The sequence below is a fragment of the Canis lupus genome, chromosome 8, assembly GCF_048164855.1.
Source record: "Canis lupus baileyi chromosome 8, mCanLup2.hap1, whole genome shotgun sequence".
In the NCBI taxonomy this organism is placed as follows: Eukaryota; Metazoa; Chordata; class Mammalia; order Carnivora; family Canidae; genus Canis; species Canis lupus.
In genome coordinates, this window is record NC_132845.1 from 20,906,963 (window position 1) to 20,933,352 (window position 26,390).

Genomic DNA, 26,390 nt, shown 5'->3' on the forward strand with positions numbered 1-26,390 from the left:
CACAGGTAACAACCTTTTTGACACAATACACAATATTACTCAGCCATCAGAAAGGATGAATACCTACCATGTACTTCAACGTACATGGAACTGGAGGGTATTATGTTGAGTGAAATAAGTCAGTTGGAGAAAGACAATCATCATATGGTTTCACTCATATGTGGAATGTAAGAAATAGTGAAAGGGACTATAAGGAAAAGGAGGGAAACTGGGGGAAATTAGAGAGGAAGACAAACCATGAGAGCCTCCTAATCCTAGGAAAGAACAAAGGGTTGCAGAAAGAGAGGTGGGCATAGGATGGGGTAATTGGGTGACCAGCAGTAAGGAGGGCACTTAATGGGATGAGCAGTGGGTGTTATACTATATGTTGGCAAATTGAATTTAAATAAAATATTTTTTAAAAAGACAAGCATTAGGCACAGATGAAATGTTTTATTTTTAGAGGAACCAATATTGTCCGACATGGCTTTCAAAAATGTTCCTCAAATTAGACTTTTCTTATTCATGTGTTTTGTTTGGGCTTACACATTTCCTAGTTTCATCAAATAGAAAGTTTGCTTTTGTTTCTTATTCTCGTTTCATTTATGTGTACTTTGCAAAGATAGTAGAACTATCCTTTTTATTTCATTAGTTTCTATTTTTTAATATTTTAAATAGTGCTTAATTTACTGTCCTTACACATAAATCTTTATTGCTAGTTTTTGATCTAGAAAAATTCTTAAAAGAATAGTTGCATTAAGGAAAGAGGCATGCACATTTTAAGACTTTTGCTATGTGTTGTCAAATTACCCTCCAGAATGTGCTTTTTAATTTAAATTCAATTTAGTTAACATATCAGAATGTTTTAATTTAAAGTGCCATCAGCAGTATACAGGAAGGCAGTTCATCCTCATCTCAGACAATTCCAAGTGTTATCATTTTATGAAAAATCTGCTAGTTTCATATTTCATATTTTATATTTTGATGACAAAAGAGATTAAACATTTTCTGAGGCACATATGTATTATTTTTATTTCTTCTATAATTGTGTCTTTTTTCTATTGGTGTAAATACTAAATAAATTTTTATTCTTTAAAAATATTTAAGAATAATATGTGTGTTATACTACTGATTACATTTTTTCTCAGGTTTTTCTTTTGCCTTTCAATTTTATGTGGTAATTGTGACATCATAAGTTGCAGATTTTTATTTCTACTCTATCTTGAAGAGTTAAAACAGTTATTTTTATTATATAGTCAAGTTTAAGTTTTTTCCCCAAGATTTCTTAAATTGCTTTTTCTTCTAAGATGTTATTGCAAGCTTCAAGATGTGTTACATACATTTGTACATATGCTCACATACAAGTAATTATATGCTTTTGAATCTGATCCTGTTGTATTCAGTGGATTTGTATCTTAAATATTGAATCATTACCACACCTTTAATTTTTAAATTCATTGTAGTTGAGTGATATACCTTAAAATTTAGACATGTTCCTTCCATACTATTCCTGTGTTTCTAAAACATGTTTATTCATCTCAGTTAGGGAATCATAAAACTATGGTCTGTGTCCTGGCCTACAGTGTGTTATTACCAAGCCAGTTAGTTAAGCATGGTTTTCACATTTTTCAAGGCTTATGAGAAAGAAAGAAACAAAGAGAAAGAGAAGGAGGGAGTGAGGGAAACAGGAAGAAGGAGGGGCAAAAGGAAGGAGGGAGGGGGAAAGAAGAGAAGGAGGGAAGCAGGGAAGAAAAGAACAAAAAAAGGTTGCGTAGGATCTCTGTCACAGAGATCGTATGCTACCTGAAAAGCTTAAAATATTTATTATCTGACCTTCTACTGAGAAAGTTTGCAAACTTTATTCTAGATGAACATCGGTATCCCTTTAAGTTAAAAAGAAAAAAAAAGTTCAATCATTACACTTTTGATTAGAATTTAACTAACTTATTAAATGAGGAGAAAAAATTTTCTTACCATCCTTTGAACATATAAGATACATCATTATTTTTTTCCAAGTCTTTTTTTTTCCTCAGGTATGATTTTTTAAAATTTTCTTCATATTGTTCCTATTTCGTTTTAAGTACCCTAGATAGTTGATGTTTTGTTGCTGTTTTGGAATATAGTTTCCCCATGTTTTCAATCTGTAAGTAGAAACTTCTTTTTTTTTTTTTTAAAGATTTTATCTATTCATGAAAGACGCAGAGATAGGCAGAGACACAGGCAGAGAGAGAGAAGCAGGCTCCATGCTGGGAGTCCAATGTGGGACTCAATCCTGGGACTCTGGGGTCATGCCCTGAGCTGAAGCAGGCGCCTAACCACTGAACCACCCAGGTGTCCCAATAAGTAGAAACTTTTGAATTTGTGGTAATTTATTTTTAATCACCTTATTGCATTTTCATAATACGATCATCAGTTGATTCTATTGGATTTTCAAGAGAGGCAGTCATAATTTGTGATTACAATTTCTGACAGCTATATCTCTTATTTTTATCTTATGGTCTTTTGCTGTGGCCAAAGTATCTAAAAGTGTTTCTGATTTTAATGGGAATACTTCCATTGTTTTATTATATATGATGTACCTGTTACTATAAAATATTTATTGTGTTAATATTCATCTAAGCTTAATAAAGTTGTTCTGTTAATCAGAAATAGGTGTATAATTTTTCAAATGCATTGTTTTTTGTTATCTGTTGAGAACTTAAATGACTAATCTTTGCATTTCTTTTAAAATTTTAAATTTATTTTTTAAAAAGATTTCATTTATTTATTCATGAGAGACACAGAGAGAGAGAGAGAGAGAGAGAGAGAGAGGCAGAGACACAGGCAGGGGGGAGAAGCAGGCTCCATGCAGGGAGCCTGATGTAAGACTTGATCCCAGGACTCCAAGGTTATGCCCTGGGCCAAAGGCAGGCGCTAAACCACTGAGCCACCCAAGGCATCCCCTAACGTTTGCATTTCTTGATTAAACTAGGTGATCATTTTGGATTTTTCTTTCATATTCTCTTAAAATTTTGTTCTCTAATATTTTATTTTTGAATCCTTATTTACTAATGATTTGTATTTTTTTCCTTTTCCATACTTCTTTTTTCATTTCTTTTGTTGATATCTATGAAGTAATATAGTGTGGAAATTATTAGTGAAGATAAAAGCTTTTCTGTTAAATTTTCTATGCTGACAATTTTTTATGAAATGTAGAAAACGTGTGGTTTCTGTGAGTTTTGCTCTATTAAGTTTTATACTATGAGTCTGTTTTCAGAAATTATATATTTTTTAAAAATTTACCTAAGTCACAGATATGGTTAAATTTGTTAAGTTGAAATTTATGAAATTATCATTTTTTGATTCAAATTTTCATATTGACATTCTCTTAAATTTCCTAATAAACTCTGTATTACTTACTGAGTACCCTTTCCCATTTCATTTCCTTTCTTATAAGTAGATTTGGTAGAATACTAGTTTTACAGAACATTAATAGGTGTTAAATTTGTAGAAATAAGTATTGGATTGTATTTGGAATGCTTGTATCAACAAATTTATCCAAGTTTTTTTGTTGTTGTTTACTGCACTACTTTTCAGAGTTTTTCTTTTCTTTTTTTTTTTTTTTTTCAGAGCTTTTCTTATGCTTAAATGCATGGTAAGTATTTCCTCAAAAGGAGACAATACTCACTGTTTCCCATTATTATTTGAATACAAGGAACATCTTTTAATATCTTGTGGGATTTATATTTCATGAAACATGCTTTGGAAAATCTAGTCTTGTTAGCTCCCGGTTATTTTGAAAAATTAACTCTTGAATTTGGCTTTTTCTTAATTCAGTACTTTCTACTTTTATCTTTATTACTTTATTTTTATTATAATTCTTTTAGTTGGCACCTGAAATAGAGTATGATTTTTTAAACTGATTATTTTTAATTGAAGTATAGTTGACACATGATGTTGCATTAGTTTCCAGGTGTATAGTGATTTGACAAGCCTTTTTACATTATTATATACTCAATAAGGTTTAGCTACTGATACCCTATGATTGAAATTCATTAACATGGCATACATGGGTCCTTAGTGATGCCAACATTTATTCCTAATACCATCTCCAAATTAACTGATTCATGTACACCTTACACACAACAAACTTTTGGGTCTGAATGCCTTTGCCTTTACTCTTTCTGTCCATGATCTTCTCACATTTGTCTTTTTCAAAACTTCACTTGCCTGCTTAAAAAACTCCTTTCCACTTTATTTTTTTTTAAAGATTTTATTTATTTATTCATGAGAGACACACCCTGGGCTGCAGGCGGCGCTAAACCGCTGTGCCACCGGGGCTGCCCTCCTTTCCACTTTAAAGATTTACCTCACTTTATGAAGCTTTCCTGACTTTCACATCTGTTACATCCTTTTATAGTTTGTTTTCTTGCCAGAATTCTCAATTGTGTCTTTCATCTCCTTGAACATAATAAACATCACTATTTTAAGATATGTATCTGATGAAACTTCACTGTATGTAAACATCCCCTGTGAGTCTGTTTCTATTGCCTGTTGCTTCTCATAGTTCTCTTTCAAGTAATTTCGTCTCTTGGTATGTCTGATTTTTTTTTTTTATTGTGTTGGAATTTGTTTTTGAAAAATTGTAGAAATAACTTGAGACCTAGAGTAGTGTTCCATTCTTCTAAGAAGTCTTAATTTTACAAGGGAATTAAAACCCCCCAAAGCCCTAAGGGTTGCCACATAAAATACAGGACATTCAGTTACAACATTTGGGTTTTCGGTAAGCAATGAATTTGGTAGAATTATATCCCAAATATTGTATGGGACATACTTATACTAAAAAATTATGTTGTTTATCTGAAACTCAGATTCACCTGGGTGTTATATTTGCTAAATCTGGCAATCCAAGTCCTAAAGCACCTATTGTATGTAATAAATGAACTATATGTAGAATGGTACTTGATGTGTGAAGTGAAAAAATAGTCACTCAAATAATTTTCTTTGTAGTTCATATGAGAAAACCTGATTGAGAGTGCTTCTGCAAGGTGCTTGGGAGCAATAGTAATACAGTATCACCTAAAGACAATTTCAGGGATTGAAATTGTCTGAAGCTTGACTGTAGTCCCTGTGAGAGCTGTTCTACTTTTGTCAAAAGCCATGTTCAGCCTCTCATCTCTTTCTGAAATGGCAGATGCCCTTAGGGAAGAGGTGGCCTAAATGCTGGTCTCGTATCTCTGAATTTCTATATATTTTGGCCTTATAATTTTTCACTATCCTGTTAGCTCTCTGGTGCATTCAAGCAGGTTTTTAAAATTGTCCAGCTTTTCTAGTTGCCTCAGCAGGAGGTTTGGCCTAAATTACTTAGTCTGCCATTGCTGGAATCAATGTATAATTTTAAAACAGCAGAAGAAAACTCATGGGAAGAGCCATAGTTGTACTCCAGATCAGGATCTGTTTGGCACAAAAAAACTCTTTAGGAAAGAAAGGAAGCATATATTTTATATACACTTCCAGCCTGTGTACTTAAAATAAACATGTTCTAAAGCAAAATATAAATGTACCTAAAGGATTTTTGTCTACTTGGAGAATAACCAGCTTGAGTTGTAACCAGTCAGGAAATACTAATAACCACTTATATCTCAGTGGCTTAGATAAAATTATCTAAGTAATTACTTGGATAGAATAGGCAGTGAAATGATTTTTGAAATGGTGTTTAAAATAGAAGCCCTGTTGGCTGTGTTCATACATGCTTTCTGACTTATATAAGGCTTAAAACATTTTAAAAGTATAAAAAAGGGTGCCTGGGTAGCTCAGTTATATGTCTTGATCATGATTTCAGGGTTGTGAGAATGAGCCCCATGTAGGACTCCATGCTCAATAGGGCGTCTGCTTGAGATTCTCTCCCTCTGGCCACCTCCCTGCTGACACCCTATGTGCACTCTCTAAAATAAATATATATGTATTTTTTTTTTTTTACAAAGTATAAAAGTAACTGTAATGTACACAAATGAATTGGAGAATTGGTTGTCTCCTTGTGGTCTGTATATCTGGCACTTCGTGATATTGTGAACCATGTAAGAAACTCACCACGACTCACCTTCCAGATTTCATTAGCATATCAGAATCCATTTCCAAGTTTTTATTTTTTTTTCATCTCCAAGTTTTTAAATGAAGTGTGCATTTGGTCTGTTTCTTATAGTTTAGTTCTTTAATACTGTCCTTAGTTTCTATCCCTAAGTAACATAACTAGTGCACAATTCATTTCCAAACACAGTGTGTTTCAGTAGAACTGAATATTTGTGCTTTTTAAAAGTGTTTTCCCCCCCACTGGAGAGCACATTTACTGTCTCCTTTGATGATCAAATATTTAAAGAGTATAGTTATAAAAGAAGCTATTAAACTTAATTTTTTCATTAGCTTTAATAAAAAATCATTCATTCTAAGCATGTCTTAAATTTTTGTTTCTGAAAAAAATTTTTTTTAGAGTTACGAAGTTGCAACTGCCCTAGAAAATCAAAGCCACAAGATTCGGTATTCAGATTCAGTGGAAAATGGATCAATTATATTTTCTCTTTCTGGTACAGTATATTTGCTAACTGTCTTAAGTTTTTAATAAAATATGTCAGTATAAATTCTAATAGTGGTAGTTCAGTTAACCAGGTAATAAGCTTAAGGTATTATCTTTTGGGAGAGGTAAATGTATAAAACTTTATTACTGCTGCAAAAGTAATACATATGGCCAACTACAACATGCATTCCTTTTTAGATTATAATTGTTGGGGGCACCTTGGTGGCTCAGTCAGTTAAGTGACTGATTCTGGAGTTCAGCTCCGGTCATGATCTCAGTGTTGTGAGATCAAGCACTGCACTGGCTCTGCGCTGGGCATGGAGCCTGCTTAAGATTCTCTTTCTCCCTCTCCCTCTGCCCCTCCCCTGCTTCCTCTCTAAAGAAACAAAAATTGTTGAACTAAAGCTGAACCAGTGAAATCTGGTAGAGGACGGTAAAAACTTGCTTTGGAACTACAATGCAAATAGAACTAGAACAAAACTCTCTCTCCAACAGTTAGGACTTAAAATACTACCAGTATTAACAAAGAGGCCAACATCACAACATTGGTCAAAAGCCATATATAAAAACAAGAGAGAATGTTTTTTCAGGATTTTGTACAAGAGTTTGCTGATATAAACAAATACTAAAAGAAAAGAACTGAATAGAGACAAATAGAAGTTCCTCAAGTCATAAAACTAGGGGCAGCCTAGGTGGCTCAACAGTGTAGTGCCACCTTCAGCCCAGGGCATGATCCTGGAGACCCAGGATCGAGTCCCACATCAGGCTCCCTGCTTCTCCCTCTGCCTGTGTCTCTGCCTCTCTCTCTCTCTATCTCTCATGAATAAATAAAATCTTTTTTAAAAATCATAAACTATGTAATTGTCATGGGCAAAAAAAATACAAGAAGGAATTAGATCAGGATATGAGAAGGCTGGGGCAGCACAAAGCGTAGGTTTGTGGTAAGGAAATGACTAAAATGATAAAAGAGGTGGAAGTAAAGGATTTTATCAGGAGGGTTGCAGATAGATAGACTGGTAACTCTAGCAGAGGTTTTGGAAGACAGGCAACTTCCAAAAGCTCCTAGAAATGAAACTCCAGTCTGAAGGTGGTCTAACCTCAAACTTCAAAGTCATCCTTCCTGATTGAATAGGGAGTGAAATGTTTTTGAATGTCTTCTATGTCCCTTCGCCACTTCATACCCAGGATCTTATTTTTTCCCTCCAGTATCTTATTTAATCTTCTCAACAAACCTATGAAAGAATTATTGTTACATTCTTACAGATGGTAGAACTTAGGTTCAGAGAGGTTTATATACATTGCCCAAGTTCACTCAATTAACATACTATCACTTTCCTCAGGTTGTCTTTCTTCTATTATTTTTTTTTCTTTTCTTTCTTCTCTTTTAAAGAGCTATAATTAGGGCAGCCCTGATGGCCCAGTGGGGTATCATCCTGGAGACCCCACATCAGGCTCCCTACATGGAGCCTGCTTCTCCCTCTGCCTGTGTCTCTGCCTCTCTTTCTCTGTGTGTCTGTCATGAATAAATAAATAAAATCTTAAAAAATAATAATAAAGAACTATAATTAGATCAAATTTCCCTTCAGGACTATTCTTATGGGCCTGATACAGTTTCAAAAATCCTAGATATCTGAGTGTTTTAATTTATATAATAATGTTCTCTACAAAGGTTTCTCCAAGAAATAGTTGAAAGCTTATTTTTGATTTCCAGCTTTAAAAAAATCATTATAATATACAAAAAAAAACCCAACTAAAATCAGGCATTACTTTGTGTTCAGTGCCTTAGTTTGAAAATTGTTACTGACCAAAAAAGCTTTTTCCTTTAGAATAAGCCATCTTTTTATATAGAGCACTTCAAAGAATTACCTAAATCGTTTTGTAACATAGGAATTTTGTTATAGTAACTTTGTTCCTTCTAGGTTTAGGTCTTGGACACTTAGACCTATACTATAGCTATTTTTGTTGATTCTACTGAGTTTACAAAAAAAAATTGATTATTATAACAAAGTGATGTTTTATATTGTGCTTACTTTTCCTAGGAGTTGCATTTTTATTGATGGATGCTAAAGAATGCTTTATATCAGCTGAAGAAATATTTCTAGCCAAAATTGAGAAGTTTATTAATATTCACCAAAAGAGTTTTTTGGTTCTGTCTGCTGCCCTCCATGGGCCTGAGGAATGGAAACTGATGTTCAGGATTCAGCAAAGGTATAGAAGAATAGTACTACAGACTTAAATCACATTGTTTTTACTTTAGTTCTTAATTCTTTTAAGCAGGTGAGTTATGTTTTGTCATAAGATAAACATTATAATGTTAACTTGTCATATTTCATAAAATGTGGGCCTAATGGCTATTTCAAGATTCAGGGTGACAAATTTCAGAGTTCATGCTGATTTCTTAGATTTTCCTTCGAGACCAAAAAAAAGTGAATACTCTTTAGTCTATTAAATTCTGGCTATAAAGCCATATCATACCTCTGTGGAATAGGGCAGGGCGTGAATAAATAAATGAATATAAGGTTTCTCTCTCCTTTCCGCTTAACAGCTATCTGTGTAAGTTATATGATCTATTTACAAATTATTTTTCAGATTCCTGGGTAGTAACTTACGGATACTTCCAGTACACAACACAGTAAATGCTATTAATCTTATGTGCACTATAGCTAAGGTGAGTCATCTAGAAAAATGACACATACATAGCACTCATGGATTTTAAGGTTCTTGACTTCAAAAGGCACACCCACTTGAGCAGGATTAACAAATACTCTGCCCCTTTTCCCCTCAGAGAAGTTGCTCTTTCAGCATGCAGCTCTTTGAAGCCTGAACTCAGCCCTCTCATCTTCTCAGTTTTACTTTCAGTAGCAAGAATGACTAATTTTAGCCCAAAAGAGCATTTGGCATATATACATTGTGTTGGCCCTACTGGCTTCTTAAATCTTCCTTCAAGTTCTAAAATATAATTATTGATCAGGCTGTAGTCAAGAACTGTCAAAGTGCAAAACATACGATTTTATAGGATAATGTTCACAAGTTGCCCACCATCTTTTCATGGTCTTTTCATTTGTCTTCCCCTATGAAATGGGCCCTAGGCAGAGTTAGGTGTTTCTTATTCTTATACTTGGAACAGATCTCCATTAAAGCAATTCTTAAAGTTTATTTTTGGCTTTTTGGAAATTCCTAAAGACAAAGACCAGTATTTTTCTATTACTCAAGTAACACAAACATAGTATTTAGCACAAAGAAGGTGATTTGATACTTAGAGTATGTGAAAATTTATTTTTTATATGACCCTGTAAAAATAACTTATTTCTATAAATAATGTTCCATGTTTATAACTTTTTACAGACTGCCTCCAAACCATACACAGATAGGATCTGCTATAGAATGATAACAACTGAGGCTTACATCATTGAGCAAAGTCCTGTTTGGAAAACACTTCAAAAGTTAAAACTGAGTAGTGATCCATTTAACCTAAATTAGTGTATCAATTGCTTAATTTCTTTAGGAATAATGTTAAAATAATTAGACTTAATTATAATGTTCAAATATATTTACTTTAAAGATTTTTAAAAATTTAAAATAATAAAATGTATATGATTAAAAATGATTTTATCTTCAGTTTTGTTGAGTAATCCCTTTAATAACGTTTAGAAAAAATTGGTACATACATATATTATAAAACTCAGATGCAGTTTCTTAGTGATACAAACTAAGTTGGATGGACAAATATTTACTACAAAATAAAAACACAGCATTTTCTAACTAGTCCCTTAGAAAAGGAAAAGTCACATACACTTTTTAGCTATTCCACAAGGGCTGCCAGTATTTCTAAAATTAATCTTTGCAGATGCTTTCATATTATAACTGCTGCTAGAGGGGTGGTGATGGGATTCTGCCCCCTAAGACTCTTCCTGAGGTAGGAAAAGAAAGGAGAATTGAGACAATCAGCCAACTGGCCTACTGAAAACCTCTGTATACTTTTACAGTGCTGTGATACCCTATTTGACACCAAGAGTTCTAAAATATAGCATCTAACTGGAACATAAAGTATATCAATGTATTTATAAATCAGTATAGCTATATGAATGAAGGCAATACAACTTCATTTTATGAGATTATAATACAAAATTATTAGTTTGTATTGGATTTTCAACAGTAGGATCTAGAATATATATATGGGCATTATTTACCACGTAGATAATCTTTTTAAAACCAAAGAATACTACTGGTCCTTAATGTGTCATCACAGAAACCAATAAATGAGAAAAGCTACATTTATTTTTCTAGCAGTATTTTACAGAAAAGTTTTTATAAAGGTATTAAATAATCAAAATGGAAAATACAGTATTTTACTAGTTTTTATTTAGGAAATGGAAGTTTCACTTTATCCCAATATTTTCTTCAGTGGTAGACTTTGTTTTTATTTCAATGAGTTCTTCTACTCGAGCCAGAACACTTTCAATCAAATCAAATGTGAAAAGAGCTGAATGTAGGACCTGCAGTGCCAACGAAAATTAATGTTACATTAATGTTGCGTTAAAGCAAAAAAAAGAAAAGTCTTCAGCTGGATATAGCTTAGGAAAATTTCAGATCTACCTTAAGCTGCATTTCAGGAGGCATATTAGGGATCTCTTCTCCACCTACAGTTACAGAACAAAGATCTTTAGACTTCTGGACTTCTGTAAGAGAAGAAAAAAAATCATGTATCACATTTAACCATTAAAAACAACTCTCAGATTTCAATAATCAATTTTTAAGCAACTTTCATTATTATACCCATTACACTAAAACAATATTTCTGGTAATGCCTATAAGAAATACTCCATAGCTATACGGAAAAGAGCAGATTATTATAGAATTGCTTAATGACTTTAAAAAGTAATTCTGCATCTAAGACTCTTTTTCATAATTTGTACAGATTTACTTGAGAGTGAGGATGGACAGAGCCATACCCAAGTTAGTATAATAGCCAAACAGAAATACTTATAATACAGTTAGATTTTTAATCAGAATTTTTATTTTAACCTGGTTTTAAACCAGAATATGCTTCAAATTGGTTTAAATCTTTGTTAACTCAATTTCATTGTTAACTGGCTTACAGATCTGCTAAAAATCATTTTAATTACACATAAAATAACTTTCATGGTTCCTTGTTTGTTACAAAATAAACAAGTGTGACATTTAAAAGTTCTTTATTTTGAATATAACTGACAGTTCTAAAACTTAACTAATTTTTAGACCTAACCAAAAATGAAATTGCATATTACCAACCTTGGCTATTTTCTTGGCTATTCTTAATTTCTGCTTCATAATGTGCTTTTGACATATTAAGTCCTGTATGGAGTGGCTTTAAGAAATTATTCTCAATCTTTGCAAGTTCTGTCCATAATCCGGTCTGTTCAAAAGAATTAATGAAAGAATTAGTTATTAGGTTCAACATTTTTTGATTGCCTATTATTATTAAACACATGTTGAAAGTTGGAGAAATAAAAATAAAATCTGATCCTTGCCTTCCAATATAGTTTACTGTTTAATAATACATTCATTATTACATCTAGTTATTTTATGTGAATACCAATAAAAACAAAAATGTACTTTGGATGGTCTACTCATTAATGCATCATTTGGACAGTTCCTGATTTTGAGATCTATAACTTACAAGCTTTACTCATGAGAAAATTATCTGAGAATCTATATGATGAAACATAAACCACCCCTACAATGACAACATTATATATTCCTTCAACTCATGACCTTTCAATTGATATCCTTGTCACAGACCTTGTTCTAGAGAATTCTCTCCTTCCCTATTGATGGAAACATTTCTAACACAAAGCTGTTATGAACTTCCTGGTGATCAATGTAGACAGAGGTTTTACCTGCTTTTGTCATCCATATTAGAAGCATTTCCTCCTATAGTACTTAAAGGAGGAGAGTCATAAAGTCTTAATTTTATTAGGAAGAAAGGGAAATGGGGGACACCTGGATGGCTCAGCGGTTGACCCTTTGGCTCAGGGTGTGATCCTAGTCCTGGGATCGAGTCCTACATTAGGCTCCTTGAGGAGCCTACTTCTCCCTATGTCTATGTCTCTGCCTCTCTCTCTCTCTCTCTCTCATGAATAAATAAATAAAATCTTAAAAAAAAAAAAAAAGGAAGAAGGGGAAATGGGAGGGGAAGGGTTGAAGGTAGGGGAGAGAGATGAGACAGAGGAGGAAAGAGAAATTCATTAGTATTATTAAGTTTCCAGGTACTCCTTACAAAGGAAGATACTTTAGGTAAAAAAGGGAAACTTAGGAACCCAATTATTCTTAACCAGAAGTGGACCACTTGAAAACCTATTTGTGGGATCCCTGGGTGGCGCAGCGGTTTGGCGCCTGCCTTTGGCCCAGGGCGCAATCCCGGAGACCCGGGATCGAATCCCACATCGGGCTCCCGGTGCATGGAGCCTGCTTCTCCCTCTGCCTGTGTCTCTGCCTCTCTCTCTCTCTCTCTCTGTGACTATCATAAATAAATAAATAAAAATTAAAAAAAAAAAAGAAAATATTTAAAAAAAAAAAAAAGAAAACCTATTTGTAATCAACTTTTGATTATTCAATTTTAAATTGAATTATTTATACAAACATCTTTTATTATTTATACAAAAAATCTCATAAAATATATTTTATTCATAATTATACAGGGGTTCTCAAACTTCACTGTGCTAAAAATATAGATTTCTCTGCTTTATTTGGAGACTGAGTAGATTTAGGGAATTTGCATTTATAAGAGAACAAATACCCAGGTGATTTTGATTAGGAGCCTGTGATAAGGTACAATCATCTAAAATGGCCCCATCCAGGCAGCCCCAGTGGCCCAGTGGTTTAGCACCACCTTCAGCCCAGGGCATGATCCTGGAGACCTGGGATCAAGTCCCATGTCGGGCTCCCTGCGTGGAGCCTGCTTCTCCCTCTGCCTGTGTCTCTGCCTCTCTCTCTCTGTGTCTCTCATGAATAGATAAAATCTTTAAATAAATAAAAATGGCCCCATCCAATGCCAATGAGAAACTGGTTTTTTAATTAAAATTTTTTAATTCAAATTTTAAATACTCAGATGTGGCTACTGTCTACTGTATTGGACAGTGCAAATCTAGGAGGTCTTTACTAAGAGCTCAGTTTTTTTTTTTTTTTTTAAGTTTTAAAAACTTATTTGAAAGAGTATGAGTGGGATGGGGGGCAGAGCAGTGGGCAGAGAGAGAGAGAAGTACACTCCCTGCTCAGCAGGGAGCAGGATGCAGGGCTGGATCCCAGGACCCTGAGATCACAACATGAGCTGAAGGCAGATGTTTAACCGACCGAGCCACCCAGGCCTCCCTTGTTTTTGTTTTTAAAGATTTTATTTTAGAGAGAGAGCATGTGTGTGCTTGCAAGCAGAGAGGAGGGAGAGAGAATCTCAAAGAGATGCCATGCTGAGTGCAGAGCCCAACACGGGGTTTCTTTCATCTCACGACCCTGAGATTATGACCTGAGCCAAAACTTGGCTCAGGTTGGACACTTAACCAACTGAGTCACCCAGGCACTCCAAGGACTTAGTTGTTTTTAATGGCCATAACTTTTTTTTTTAATACACAGCCCATAATCCTAAAACTTATAAGGCAATAAAAACATGGCAAAATTAGGCTATAGAAAATCTGTTGTGCATTCTGTTCAGCATAATTCCACAAATTTTTCATATGGTGAACTGTGATAATTTGAGAAGCATACAGGAGCAAAGAAGCTGTGTAAATCAGAATATTTTCTCTTATAATAAATAAGGTTACTAGATCTTTAAAAAAATACAAAGAAAATCATTTTAATATTTCTCTTATCTTCAATGTCTAGAAAAAGTAACTTAAGAATTTAAAAAAAAAGTTTTAATAAGGATAAAAATGTGAAGTTTCCACAAATGCTTGCTTTTCATTTTTCTCAAGTAGATTTAATTTATGTAGTTAAAGTTTTTCAGTTCTAAAGCTGACCTATATAATTCAAAACGCACTGTAGCCTATCTCAAAAAAGGAAGACTAGGCAGTTCTAAAACATAATAAAATTTACTGCAGAATAGACAAGGGTCTCTCAAAGGATACATAGTCAACCATGATAATGAAATAAAAGGAGGAAATGAGTAACACCTAGTTTTCCTTCTCAGTTGCACATGATTCCTATTTATGATGTAATACTGTAGAACTTCTATAATTTCCTTTATTAATATTGTAATAAGGATAAGGAATTTCTATCAACTAAAGTCATCTGTCTCTGTAAATAATACACAAGGCATATGTTTAAAAAAATGAAATCCCAAAATATGGATTATATGGAATTATATGTATTTGTGTATATATATATATATATTTGTATATATGTGTCAGATACTTGTTTTTTCCTAAATGAAAAGTATATCTGTACATATTACATAATTCAGTTTTTAAAAATTCCTAATACTTGTGGCCTTTACAATCTCACATAGTTTCCCTTGACCCTGCTTTCATTCTTATTACAATATCACCCTAGGACAAAAATGGGTAAGCAGGAAGATGGGAAAGTATATGAGTAGATAGAAGGTGAGGGATAAAATTATTATAGGCTGCGTATTAGAATTACTGTAATTTGAAACATTTAAAGATACCTACCTACCTACATACATAAAGATACCTACCAAAAAGAACACTAGGTATAAAAACTAAGTTGGTTTCAGTAGAGATGGAGGTTCAAGAATAGTTTTGTGAAGCTGAAGTGTGGGAGAAGGTGCCTGTAACTTAGGTAACAGGATGAAGAGAAATAAAATAGGGTGAAGAGGGAGATGACTTATGAAAAGAATAAATCAACTGACAGCAACCCCAAAACAGCAAGAAAAGAAATGGATTATTATTCAATTATGAATCACTCTTTTATATTTGAATGATCCTATTCTTAATTTTCCTATATACCTTTCTAATTGCTTCTCAGCTTTTCATCTGACTAGTTCACATCTCAGCACGCTTAACTGGTCAAAAATAGGTAGTGGTATGGTGGCTTACTGAGTTGAACATCTGACTTGATTTTTGCTCAGGTCACAATCTCTGGATCCTGGGATCAAGCTCTATGGCAGGCTCCCTCCTCAGCAGGGAGTCTGCTGGAGATACTCTTCTTTCTCTCCCCCCCTCTCCCCTTGCCCCTTCATGTGCACCCCCCCTCCCATGTGCCTGCTCACATTCTCAAATCTTTTTTTTTGTTTTTTTTTTTAAGTTTTTTATGAAAGACACACAGAGAAAGGCAGATACATAGAGGGAGAGGCAGGCTCCTCACAGGGAGCCCGATGCAGGACTAGCACACAGATTTACCTGTCACATATCTATATGACTTACTATAATTAATTGCACTTGGGAGAAATGCTTCTGATATGAACAAAAAGGCTCTTAAGATGCCTCAAAGATAATCAGGTTGCCACTTTGGACTGTTTTTTGTTTGTTTGTTTTGTTTTGTTTTGCTAATCTCAGTATAATAATTCTTATGGTCAACTTGCTTGGTAATACTTTGGAATATATGATTCCCAAGAAATTTTTTAAACCATTAAAAAGGAAAACAATTTTATAAACTGGTTATATCCTTTTCTTCACAATACAATTGTTTGAGCCAAAGAAAAGGGAGTCATCTGTGCATATAATAAAAGATATTGCACAAAGCTAAACTGCTCTGTCTGCCCTCTAGCTAGAAGCCCATTTGCTGCCCCTCTAGCACACCGTGTTGCAACCTAATAAATTTATCACTTTTAATCAAGAAGATTCTTTTTCTCCTGTCAGGCAAATCAGATCATCTCTAGGTATGGCCTTTCTTGATTACTAAAAAAATAAACTCACACCTTACTTTAAGCACACCTTTCTGAAACCTGAGGACCTTCACTGCTGCTGAATTTCACTTATTTTTTCTAGTCTTACCAGAAGCTCCTCTAGGAGTCAGGAGATACTTTGTGATTCAAAGGTTCCGGCTTTTGCCTAAGGTCATAGCTATCTACCACTTACTAGGTAAGTGCCCTTGTGCAAGTTAAAGATCCTTCCAATGCCTACATTATTTATGAAAAGTAAAAAATAAACTAAAAAGTTGAAAAAGGACACAGGAAACTTCCTTCTGATGATAGCAATGTTTTATTTTTGATAAAATTTGGGTAACAGATCTATCCATTTATTGAAATTCAGAGATGTACACTTAAAAACCTATGCATTTCATTTTATGTAAATTTTATCTCAGAAAAACTACAGATATATTTAGCCATTTATTAAAATATATGCTGCAATATTTATGGAAAACTATGCTGTTTGTAGTTTATTATGAGGTACATAAATAAGACACTGGTGTGAATAGAGGGTGGAGAGATGGATACAGGATAACAGCAGAGTAAAATGTTAATGGTAGCATCTTGGTGGTGGGTAAATCAGGGAGTGGTCCCTGTTAAATTACCTTCAGTTTTGCTATATGTTTAGAAAACTAAACAATAAGATGTTGGGGAAGAATAAGCACCCTGTACAGAGTAAACGCTAGTCAATAATTACAAATAACTATTTTTGGCTGAGGAGGATAAACGAGGTTAAATCACTGAATCTACTAAATTCAGTCAAGAGGGAGGGAAGCTGCTGTTCTTATATAAACTTTTCACTGCAAATCATGATTTACGTAAGTTTTCTTTTAAAAAGCTCTTTGGCATCCTTATGTCAAAATCTCGGGGCTCCTGAGTGACTGGGTCAGTTAAATGTTCCAACTTTTAATTTCATCAGAGTTCAGCTGAGGTTTGATCTCAGGGTTGTAAGCTCAAGTCCCGTGAAAAGATACTTTCATTTCTTTTATTATTTTCTTAAACCAGATTAACAACACATGTGATTCAGGTGGTTACAGTTAATAGAGATAATACATTATGGGACAGCAATTATTAGAATAGGTAGAAAGAAAGCAGATAAAAAGCAAATCTAATTTTACTTTATGACAAATGTCCCTCAAATAATTTTGTCTTCATTCAATACCTCTAATGATGCACTATTAAGAACAAAACAAAAAACTTCCTACACATTATCCAAAAATCCTGTTAACAGATTTCAATTTTAGTGCTGAAAATGGTTCAATTAGTCATATCTGGTGAGGGGATATCAAATTACCAGATGATTTTATTTTAGATAGCTTAGATTTAAATCATGACCTACAGGTAGAGGCAACTGAACGAGACATCCAAACATATGCACGCTCCAAAAGTTTAGTTAGGACGCAATGTACTTACCTGACGGGGCTAAGCAATGCTTATAGCCAAGATGGCAGAGGTTCGATAGGAAAAGGAAAGGGAAATTAGGTCTGAGGTGGTAAGGGCTCCTGGGAATTGACTTCAGGTTTCAGAATAATTGCTGGTACTTCTCCTAGCCTTTGTAGCTGGGTAAGATATTAAATATTGACTTGTGCATTTTAAACATACTGTTTCTTATAAAAAAAAAAACTCACTTACTTGATTGTCTTTTTCATTATCTTTGATAACCAAATATCTCAATAAATTTAATGAAGCCATTATTCTGTTAATTAAAAATAAATAATTTGTTACTTACAGCATGGTTTTATATAATCAGCAATTTCAATGAATAAAATAAGTTAAAACCTAGGGTGTATTTTTATAATTATGTTTGCCATTAGAAACTATTCCCCCAACACATCTTTTGGAATAGTAATTATCACTCTTGTTCGCCAAGTTCACAATATACAATTGTGAAAATTACTATTCTTTTCTCCTGAAGGAGTCTTGTTATCGTTAGTATTTCAGAGTATCATCTCTTCCTGAATTTTCAGATTCTGTTTTTAAAAGCTTACAACCACTTCTCATCATCTACTCTAGTAGACTAAACATAAAATTACATGTTCTATATATATAAAAATGATGTCCTAGAAAACAATAAAACCCAAACACATGCCTTTTATGTAAGTTATATCCATGAAATTCTTAGTTTTTAGTCACCAATGCTATAGTTGCAAATCTCTGTAAGTTGTATATTGGAATGCAGGGCACATTATAGGTAGACAATCATTCTGTTGGTCATACTTTTGGAAAGAGTTTTTAATTTTGTTTTTGCAAAGCATCTAATTACTTAAATATGGAAATCTTTATGAAATTTTATGAATTAACTATAGATCATAATGTAACAGGAAAATACATCTTATTTGTTTAGGTTTGCTAAAAGGGGGTTTTAACATTTTATTGTGAATTTCCTATGTGAACCTTAGTAATGGGTCACCTCACCTATCTGAGTTTTGGAGTAAATCAGTTTCAGCACCCTCTGGGAGAAAGAGTACCAAATCTAGAAGTGAAATCAGCTGTGGGCCTGTAAACCATTTGTTATGTGTTCTCTGAAAAGCAAAAAAAAAAAAATTGGGAAAGGTTTTAAATAATAGCTGATAAATTCATGTGTTATTTCTAACACCTTCATACTACAAAAATAAACATTACACATTTAAAATATTTTTTAAACTTTCATTTCCATTCTTTTACACTCTTTCTAGACACTGGGAACAAAATGCCAGATTGAAAACACTGATGCATTGTTTTCAGTATGGAATTAATGACTATTCATAAACAAAGTAGACTTAAGTTTCCATTAATATTTCAGAAATATAGAGCAAAATAAAGTCACGTCCTCAGCTCAAAGAATTAATACAATTTAAATGTACAGTTAACAGAATTTCAAAATTAAGGTTTTTAAAAAACAGAAATAGTAGAAAAATATGCCGTAATACTAGATATAGAAAAGGTCCACAGGGCAAAATTCACCTTAATGTATTTTACAAATGAATAAATATATCCTCCAAATTAAAAAAGATAATCAACACCTTAGCTATGCTCTTACCTTTAATGACACATCAATTTGATTTTTGATATTCTGAATAATGAAAGCCTCCACACCTGAATGATTACTTGTATTCAATAAGCACCTTGAAAGCAAAATTACAATATATTTGAACTTATCCTGGACTGCATTATTCCTAAATGATGATGAAAATCTTACAAATTCATATGGGCCATATGTTACTTCTAGAAACACAAAAATCAGTAAGGACATTTAGCAAAGTGATCAACCAACTGCGAAGTCACTTGTGGTTATTGCTCTAACTGGCAAATTCTATTTTAACTGGTTCTTTCCAACATGAAATTTCTATTAAATCAAATGTGAATCTTTTGTGCATATAGTTGCAATGACTTGACATAGCAAATCACAGTCTAAAAACTCTCAAAATTACTCCTTATGAAACTAGACTAGTTTTGTTAGATTAACTTAATTGCAAAGAAAGGAAACTCAGTATGACTGCCTTGAGAAAAAAGGGGATTTCTTGGTAGGGATATAGATAGCTCATCAAATTAAAATTTCATAAAACCTAGTCTAAGTCTTATCAATAGAAGTGATGATGGAATCAAGGGTGCTAGTATTGGCCAATACCCAAAAAGGACTTCTTGGCACTCTGACATTGCCCAAATCTATTTTTTTGACTCATTTTTATTTACTACCAGGTAGGTCAACAAACTAAGGTTTGCAGGCCAAATCTAGCCTGGTGTCTGTTTTGTTTTTACTGGAATGCATCCACCCCCATCCCCACTACAAAGACAAAGTTGAACAGTTTTAAGAGGTGGTGTGATGCACAAAGACTATTTAATGCACGGCCCTTTACACAAAAATCTGCTTTTTTTTTTTTTTTTTTTTAAATTTATTTATGATAGTCACACAGAGAGACAGAGAGAGAGAGGCAGAGACACAGGCAGAGGGAGAAGCAGGCTCCATGCACCGGGAGCCCGACGTGGGATTCGATCCCGGGTCTCCAGGATCACGCCCTGGGCCAAAGGCAGGCACTAAACCGCTGCGCCACCCAGGGATCCCAAAAATCTGCCTCTTTTTAACTCTGAAAGGTGCTAGAATCCTTTCTCTCAAATAGCACTATAATAATCTCTACCATTAACTTACAGTGAATAGCCTATCAAAGTTATAACTCCAGTTAATTTCAAAGTGAATAATAAGATTACTGACATGTAAATTTTTAGCAGGAGCCTTATCAACCTCTTATTTAAAATCTCTCTCTAGTCTTTTTAAACTCTAGAATATTTCAATTATTTGAACTGAAATACTATTATGTATATAATAATATGTATCCATAATATTTGAGTAACCTTTCTCTACCTATAGGGATAAGAGAATTTATTATAATATGGCTTCCAAGAAGAGTTGACAATGTAAAACATAAATACTATAAACATTCAGAAAAATTAAGTGGCATTAATTTGGTTTTTAATCAACTATATACTTGACAATTAACCATTCTTGATACATACCTAAATAATGTGTATTTGCCTTGTGAATCCAACTTGTTAATATACAGCTGAAGCATAGCTAAACTTTTTTTCCTCTACAACAAAACAAGTAATATTGTTACATAAAGTGAATGAAGATTATAGTTGACTATTGAACACCAGAAGTTTGAAATGTGCAGGTCATATATGAGTGGATTTTTTTTCGATAAATACAATATAGTAAATGTTTTTTCCTTATGACTTTTTTCTTAAGATTTTAATAACATTTCCTTTTCTCTAGCTTACTTTATTATATGCATACAATATATAATACATATAATACAAACTATATGTTAACTCTTTTGTTATTGGTAAGGTTTCTGGTCAATATGAGGCTATTAGTAGTTAAGTCTTTAGGGAGTCAAAAGTTATACATGGCTTTCTATGCAGGAGGTTAGCACCCCTAATCCTTGTGTTCTTCAAGAGTCAATTATAAATTATTAATTAAAATTTCTCACTGCAATTCATTATTATGTAGTCTCAAAACATTTACATACCAATGTCTCAATGGGGCAAAGTGTCATTACTTTGACTAAGCCCTGGAAATTAAAAAATAAAATTCAGATGTTAATAGATTACACTGACAACAGCCAACTATACTATCAATGATGGATGGATACTAAAATTTCAGAGAAGTGAAGGTAGGAGATTTAAATATTAAGTAAATTTTCCCCTGAGTCTTTAAAATTTTAAAGATTTTATTTATTTCAGAGAGAGAGAGAGAAAACATGAGCTGGGGGAAGGGGCAGAGGAAGAGAGAGACAAAGACTCCCCACTGAGCAGGGAGCCAGATGCAGGGCTAGATCCCAGGAGTCTGAGAACATGACCTGAGCTGAAGGCAGATGCTTAACCAAGCCACCCAGGTGCCCCTCCCTCAGCCTTTCATTCCACTATTATATCTAAGGAAGCTAAATACAATCCATTTTGTAAGTAAAACTGAATAGAGTGATACAATGCATAAATTTAGAAGTCAATTGTAATTTATAATTCTGTCTACAGTGGCAAAAAATGAAATCAGACACACAAAAATATAATCCATTTGTTAAAAGTAATCAGTGTTAACATAATAATAGCCATGTTTTTCTCTTTAAATAATGGAAAAACATGTTTCTATATCAACATCTAAAGACCTACTTGCCAAAAAATAAATAAATAAATAACGACCTACTTGCCTATGATAACTAACAATAGTACAAAGTAAAATAAATCACAGGAGGGAAAAACAAAATGTTTTTCTAGTAATGAGTCCATGCACGCCTTAATGGAGTCCTTAGGACTTGAATTATGAGAAAAGTAAAGCTTCATTTCCAAGGTCCCTACAGAAACAGTGTCAAAGAAGAAAATTATGTTTTCTCACTAGGTGTTATACTATCAACTATGGTAAGCCATTAGCCACATATAGCTATTTAAGTTTAAATTAATTTAAATTGAATTAAATTTAAAATTCAGTTCCTTAATCAACTCTAGCCACATTTCAAGTATTCAGTGTGGCTAGTGGCTTTCATACTGTGTCAGAGCTAGAACACTATCACCATCACAGCAAGTTTTACTGGACACATGGCACTAGAGTTTTCAAAGGATATGGAGAAGGAAGTAGAAAAGGAGTCTGAAAAGACCTACTTAAGTTCAGAATAGGAAAGATGCTATTTCAAGATTAGAACACACACTTTACTTACCTGAGGTACAGTAAGAAAGCTCTTGATTTCTAAGTACTGGTGAAGTAGACTGTTGTCTTCTATTCTCAATAAACCATTCTCCAATAGATCCTACAGATTAAAATATATGCAGAGACACATATAGCAAAATCAACAACTATATTTGTTGACAATGATTGTGTGTAAATTACAATGGTTGCAAATAAATCTTACCACTCCTTTGGAGAAAACAGACTCTTCTGTTCTGGAAGAGAATATTAAAATTTATCAACATGATTTTCTAAATTGCTTTAGAATGATTCTTCGTTTTAGGAAAAATAAAGCAAAAATTGAAATTTAAAGACTTTAAAGTATGCATTAAGGAAAAATTTTGTTGAAGAACTTAGTCAAAATTCTTAATCCATGTTTGATCTGTCTTTTGAGTTGGCTACTGACATCCAAATCTGACCAAAATCTGCCCTCTCAGGGCTTATTTCCTAGCAACAAATCAATAGATCTTCCATAGCAATTGATAAGAAATCAATTATACATGATACTATGTATTCCACTTGATTACATCTGTAAAATCTTTTCAATTATTTTTATACAAGAATTAAATGCTTTCCATTTGTGGTAATATTTTTTTAAGGTGTATAATCTTTTTTAAATATTTAAGCCTTGTGGCAAAAAAAAATTATCTAAGGCCTAAGTTCTTATTCTAACCATGCAAGGAGTTAAAAGTGTTGTTTCTGTTTAATGACTAAATAGTTTGGAAATCTTAAGAATATAGAACTTAAGATTCAAATCAATACATATTCTCACTGGATATAACAGAGACTAAAAAGAATGTAAAATCATTAAGACATACATAATACAGTAAATTTACAGAGTTAATAACTACTTGTGCCAGGAGACCCTTGGAAATTCCTGCCTTGTAGGCCGAGGCTTTGGACATTTGCCATGTTACAAATCTTCCTTCACCTGGGAAGAGATGGGATTGATAAACTGTCACTAATGTTCCTATAGGATATACTACTGAAAGGTCCTGATTGATCGCAAGAGATAATTTAAACATGTTACAAGAAAACACAAAGCGTATAGTTTTGCAAAATTTTTAAATGTCTCAAAAAATCATACATATTTGTTACTTTGCAATTTTTTAAAAGAAAAAGACTTGCATTCTTAATACCTCAAGTAAGAAAAGTTTCTGCATATAATCACTGTCAATAATCTAATAATCTCAGTTACAAAAAGGTGGAGTCAAGACACCTCCTTCCCTTTGATTCAGTCAGATTGTGTCCATGAATAAAAACATGGATGAATTTCTTTTACAGACCACCTCTTCTTAGATCAAGGAGGCTACAGTGGGACAGCGGTGTTTTAACTTACCAACTTTTGAAATAAGAGAAGCAGCCTCAGAAGCAGATGACTGGAAATTCCCTTTTAAGACAATATTTTAATATTTAAAGATAATTTTTGTTGTGAAACCTCTGACTCATTTTTGTGTCATATTTGCATCACTGTCTTATAAAATAACTGAGTAATTAATTAGGGTCTGGCAAAGAGAAGGTAGTCTCCCCCATCTTAACAAGAACTACTTTAATACCACTATTTAATTCTGAGATGCCATCTAAATGATCTTACCTTTGCAAAAAGACTTCAATATGTGCCATGTTAAATTGCAAAAGGTACGATGGGCTAAAATAGACAACATATATATATATATTTATATGTATATATCACATGTATATTTTTAGAAATTTATATACATAAATACTATTATGGGTTGAATTGTGCCCTCCTCAAAAAAGAAATGTTGGAATCCTAACCTCTGGAACCTCAGCATATGACTGTATTTGGAGATAGGGCTGCCCTTTTTTTTTTTTTTTAAACTGGGATGGGCAGGGGCAGAATAGGAACCTCCCTACTCTGGAGATAAAACTGAGGTCCTTAGTGTGAGCCCTAATCTAGTACAAATGGTATCCTTATAATAAAGGGAAGTGTGGACAGACATACACAGAGAGAACGCTGTATGAACATGAAGGTAGATTGGAGTGCTAGATCCACAAGCCAAGGAATGTCAAGGATTGCCAGCAAACCACCAGCAGACGGGACAGGCAAGGAATAGATTCTCCCTCAGAGCCCTATGAAGGAATCAATCCTGCCCACACCTTGACCTTGGACTTCTATCCTCCAGGACTATGAGATAATGTGTTTCTTTTAAGACTATCTCATTTGTGGCATTTTATTATGGCAGACTTAGCAAACCAATATATGTACCTAAGTCATTTTGGTGGTAGTGTGATTAAGAGTACAGGCTCTGGCGTCAGACAGAACTGTTTGAATCCACCTATCCCACTAGTTAGTTGTATGATATTGACTGGATCCTAATTTGTCTAAGCCTGTTATTTTCATCTGAAAAATGAGAATGCTCTATTTCATAGTATCGTAAAGATTAGATAATGCATGCAAAGTTGTCTGCATATTATTTAATACATGGTGAACATGTAAGTGGAATACTGCCATTATTGCAGTATTTACACAGAAATATATCCCCAGGTATATTCATACATAAATATATAAATGTACACCAAGAAATATGCCTATGGCCTGAAAGACAGAACACATAATCCTTATTATTATGGGTATGAAAATCTAAAAGGTATATTATAAAATTATATATTTAAAAAATAATTTGGATAAACTTTATGAGAAAAGAAGGACAAGGTCAAGATAATTACAATAGGAAGAGTCAACCTAATTTGGATGATGAAGGAAGGCTTTCCTCATAAAGTGACATTTAAAGTTAGAGATGGTCTAAGCATATAAAAAGGCCCTAGAGCAGAAAGGTTCATAACACATTTGAATAAAAAACCGTAAAAAGGTCTGTGTTATTGGAGCATAGTAAACAAGAGAAAAGGTGGTAAAAGGGGAATCAGAACCATCAAGCAGGGACCAAATTATGCATAAGTTTGTCTCATGTGAAGACTTTTAGACTTTAGAGCAATAGATAACCACTGAAGGGTTTTCATTAGGGACTGCTCTTAAAGTAGTGTTTTGAAAAAAGTTGGATTAAAAGGGATTGAGGTTGGATATATAAATACTCAGGATTACAAGAGTAATACAGTTAAAAGATGATGGCAATTTAGACCATCCCATGGGTAACTGACTGACCAGGTCTCTCCCTTGTAGTCCAGGGTGATCCTAATAGCTTCAAAACCAAGCCGTTTCACACTTTCTGGTCTTGTCCCCCTCATGTCTGTTTCACGCCCCCTTCCCCTGCCAACACCTTTTTGATATTTGAGTACTACTGGCTTTAACAGATAATATTGCCTATAATATTATTAATAAAAATAGCTTTTGTTTATACTTCATTTAAAATCCATTAGTACATTAATAAACATACACTGGAAATTGAGTTTGATACTCCTTTTAGAATTACATCAATAAGCCAAATATTAATGCCTACCTTAAGACCATTGGAAGCTGATCAATACTGATGCCCTGTACAAATACTAGATAGGCCAGAGAAGCCATAGAGTCTGCTAACTGTTTGTCTTCTTCTTCCTCAAATTCAAGATAGTCCCAAGTCCTCTTTTTCCTTCCATGATTAAAAATTATTTTGGGGAAAGGATGCCCAATTGCTGATAGAAAGCCCTGTGAAATGAATAAAAAAGTGATAGCAAGCAGGCTCTAGTATGCTCTTCCCACCCTCCCTGCCATATTCACATCCTGTATAATCCCTTTCCCTTGAGTGTTGGTGGGACCTGCTGGACTTGCTTCTAACCAGCAGAATATGGCAAGATGTCACCCCATAATGAGATTATGTTATGACAAAAGTGAGAGGACTTTTGCAGATATATTTAGGGTTCCAAAT

The 26,390-nt window shown here is 33.6% G+C and overlaps 2 protein-coding genes across 16 annotated transcripts in view; one reads left to right on the forward strand and one right to left on the reverse strand.

Annotated features, from left to right (window-relative positions):
• Window positions 1–24,000, forward strand: part of C8H1orf146 (chromosome 8 C1orf146 homolog) — a 58,415-nt gene extending 34,415 nt beyond the window's left edge. For 9 of the 13 annotated variants that reach the window (XM_072834492.1, XM_072834491.1, XM_072834497.1 and 6 more), the window contains 4 exons: window positions 6,446–6,539; window positions 8,569–8,737; window positions 9,119–9,197; window positions 9,875–10,147. In XM_072834492.1, the coding sequence (XP_072690593.1) occupies window positions 6,446–6,539; window positions 8,569–8,737; window positions 9,119–9,197; window positions 9,875–10,009 (477 nt within the window). In that variant the 3' untranslated portion in view covers window positions 10,010–10,147. Of the gene's footprint in view, window positions 1–3,588; window positions 3,614–6,445; window positions 6,540–8,568; window positions 8,738–9,118; window positions 9,198–9,874; window positions 10,148–16,449; window positions 16,543–23,847 lie in introns of those variants that run through there. The other 4 variants (XM_072834502.1, XM_072834503.1, XM_072834501.1 and 1 more) reach the window with 2 other exon arrangements.
• Window positions 10,786–26,390, reverse strand: part of GLMN (glomulin, FKBP associated protein) — a 47,684-nt gene continuing 32,079 nt past the window's right edge. For all 3 annotated transcript variants that reach the window (XM_072834489.1, XM_072834488.1, XM_072834490.1), the window contains exons 8-19: window positions 25,983–26,170; window positions 24,158–24,211; window positions 22,748–22,778; window positions 22,556–22,645; window positions 21,377–21,418; window positions 20,862–20,935; window positions 19,390–19,474; window positions 18,786–18,892; window positions 18,003–18,066; window positions 11,801–11,924; window positions 11,126–11,208; window positions 10,786–11,025 (exon numbers count right to left, since the gene is read on the reverse strand). In XM_072834489.1, coding sequence (XP_072690590.1) covers window positions 10,909–11,025; window positions 11,126–11,208; window positions 11,801–11,924; window positions 18,003–18,066; window positions 18,786–18,892; window positions 19,390–19,474; window positions 20,862–20,935; window positions 21,377–21,418; window positions 22,556–22,645; window positions 22,748–22,778; window positions 24,158–24,211; window positions 25,983–26,170 — 1,059 coding nt within the window. In that variant the 3' untranslated portion in view covers window positions 10,786–10,908. The remainder of the gene's footprint in view (window positions 11,026–11,125; window positions 11,209–11,800; window positions 11,925–18,002; window positions 18,067–18,785; window positions 18,893–19,389; window positions 19,475–20,861; window positions 20,936–21,376; window positions 21,419–22,555; window positions 22,646–22,747; window positions 22,779–24,157; window positions 24,212–25,982; window positions 26,171–26,390) is intronic.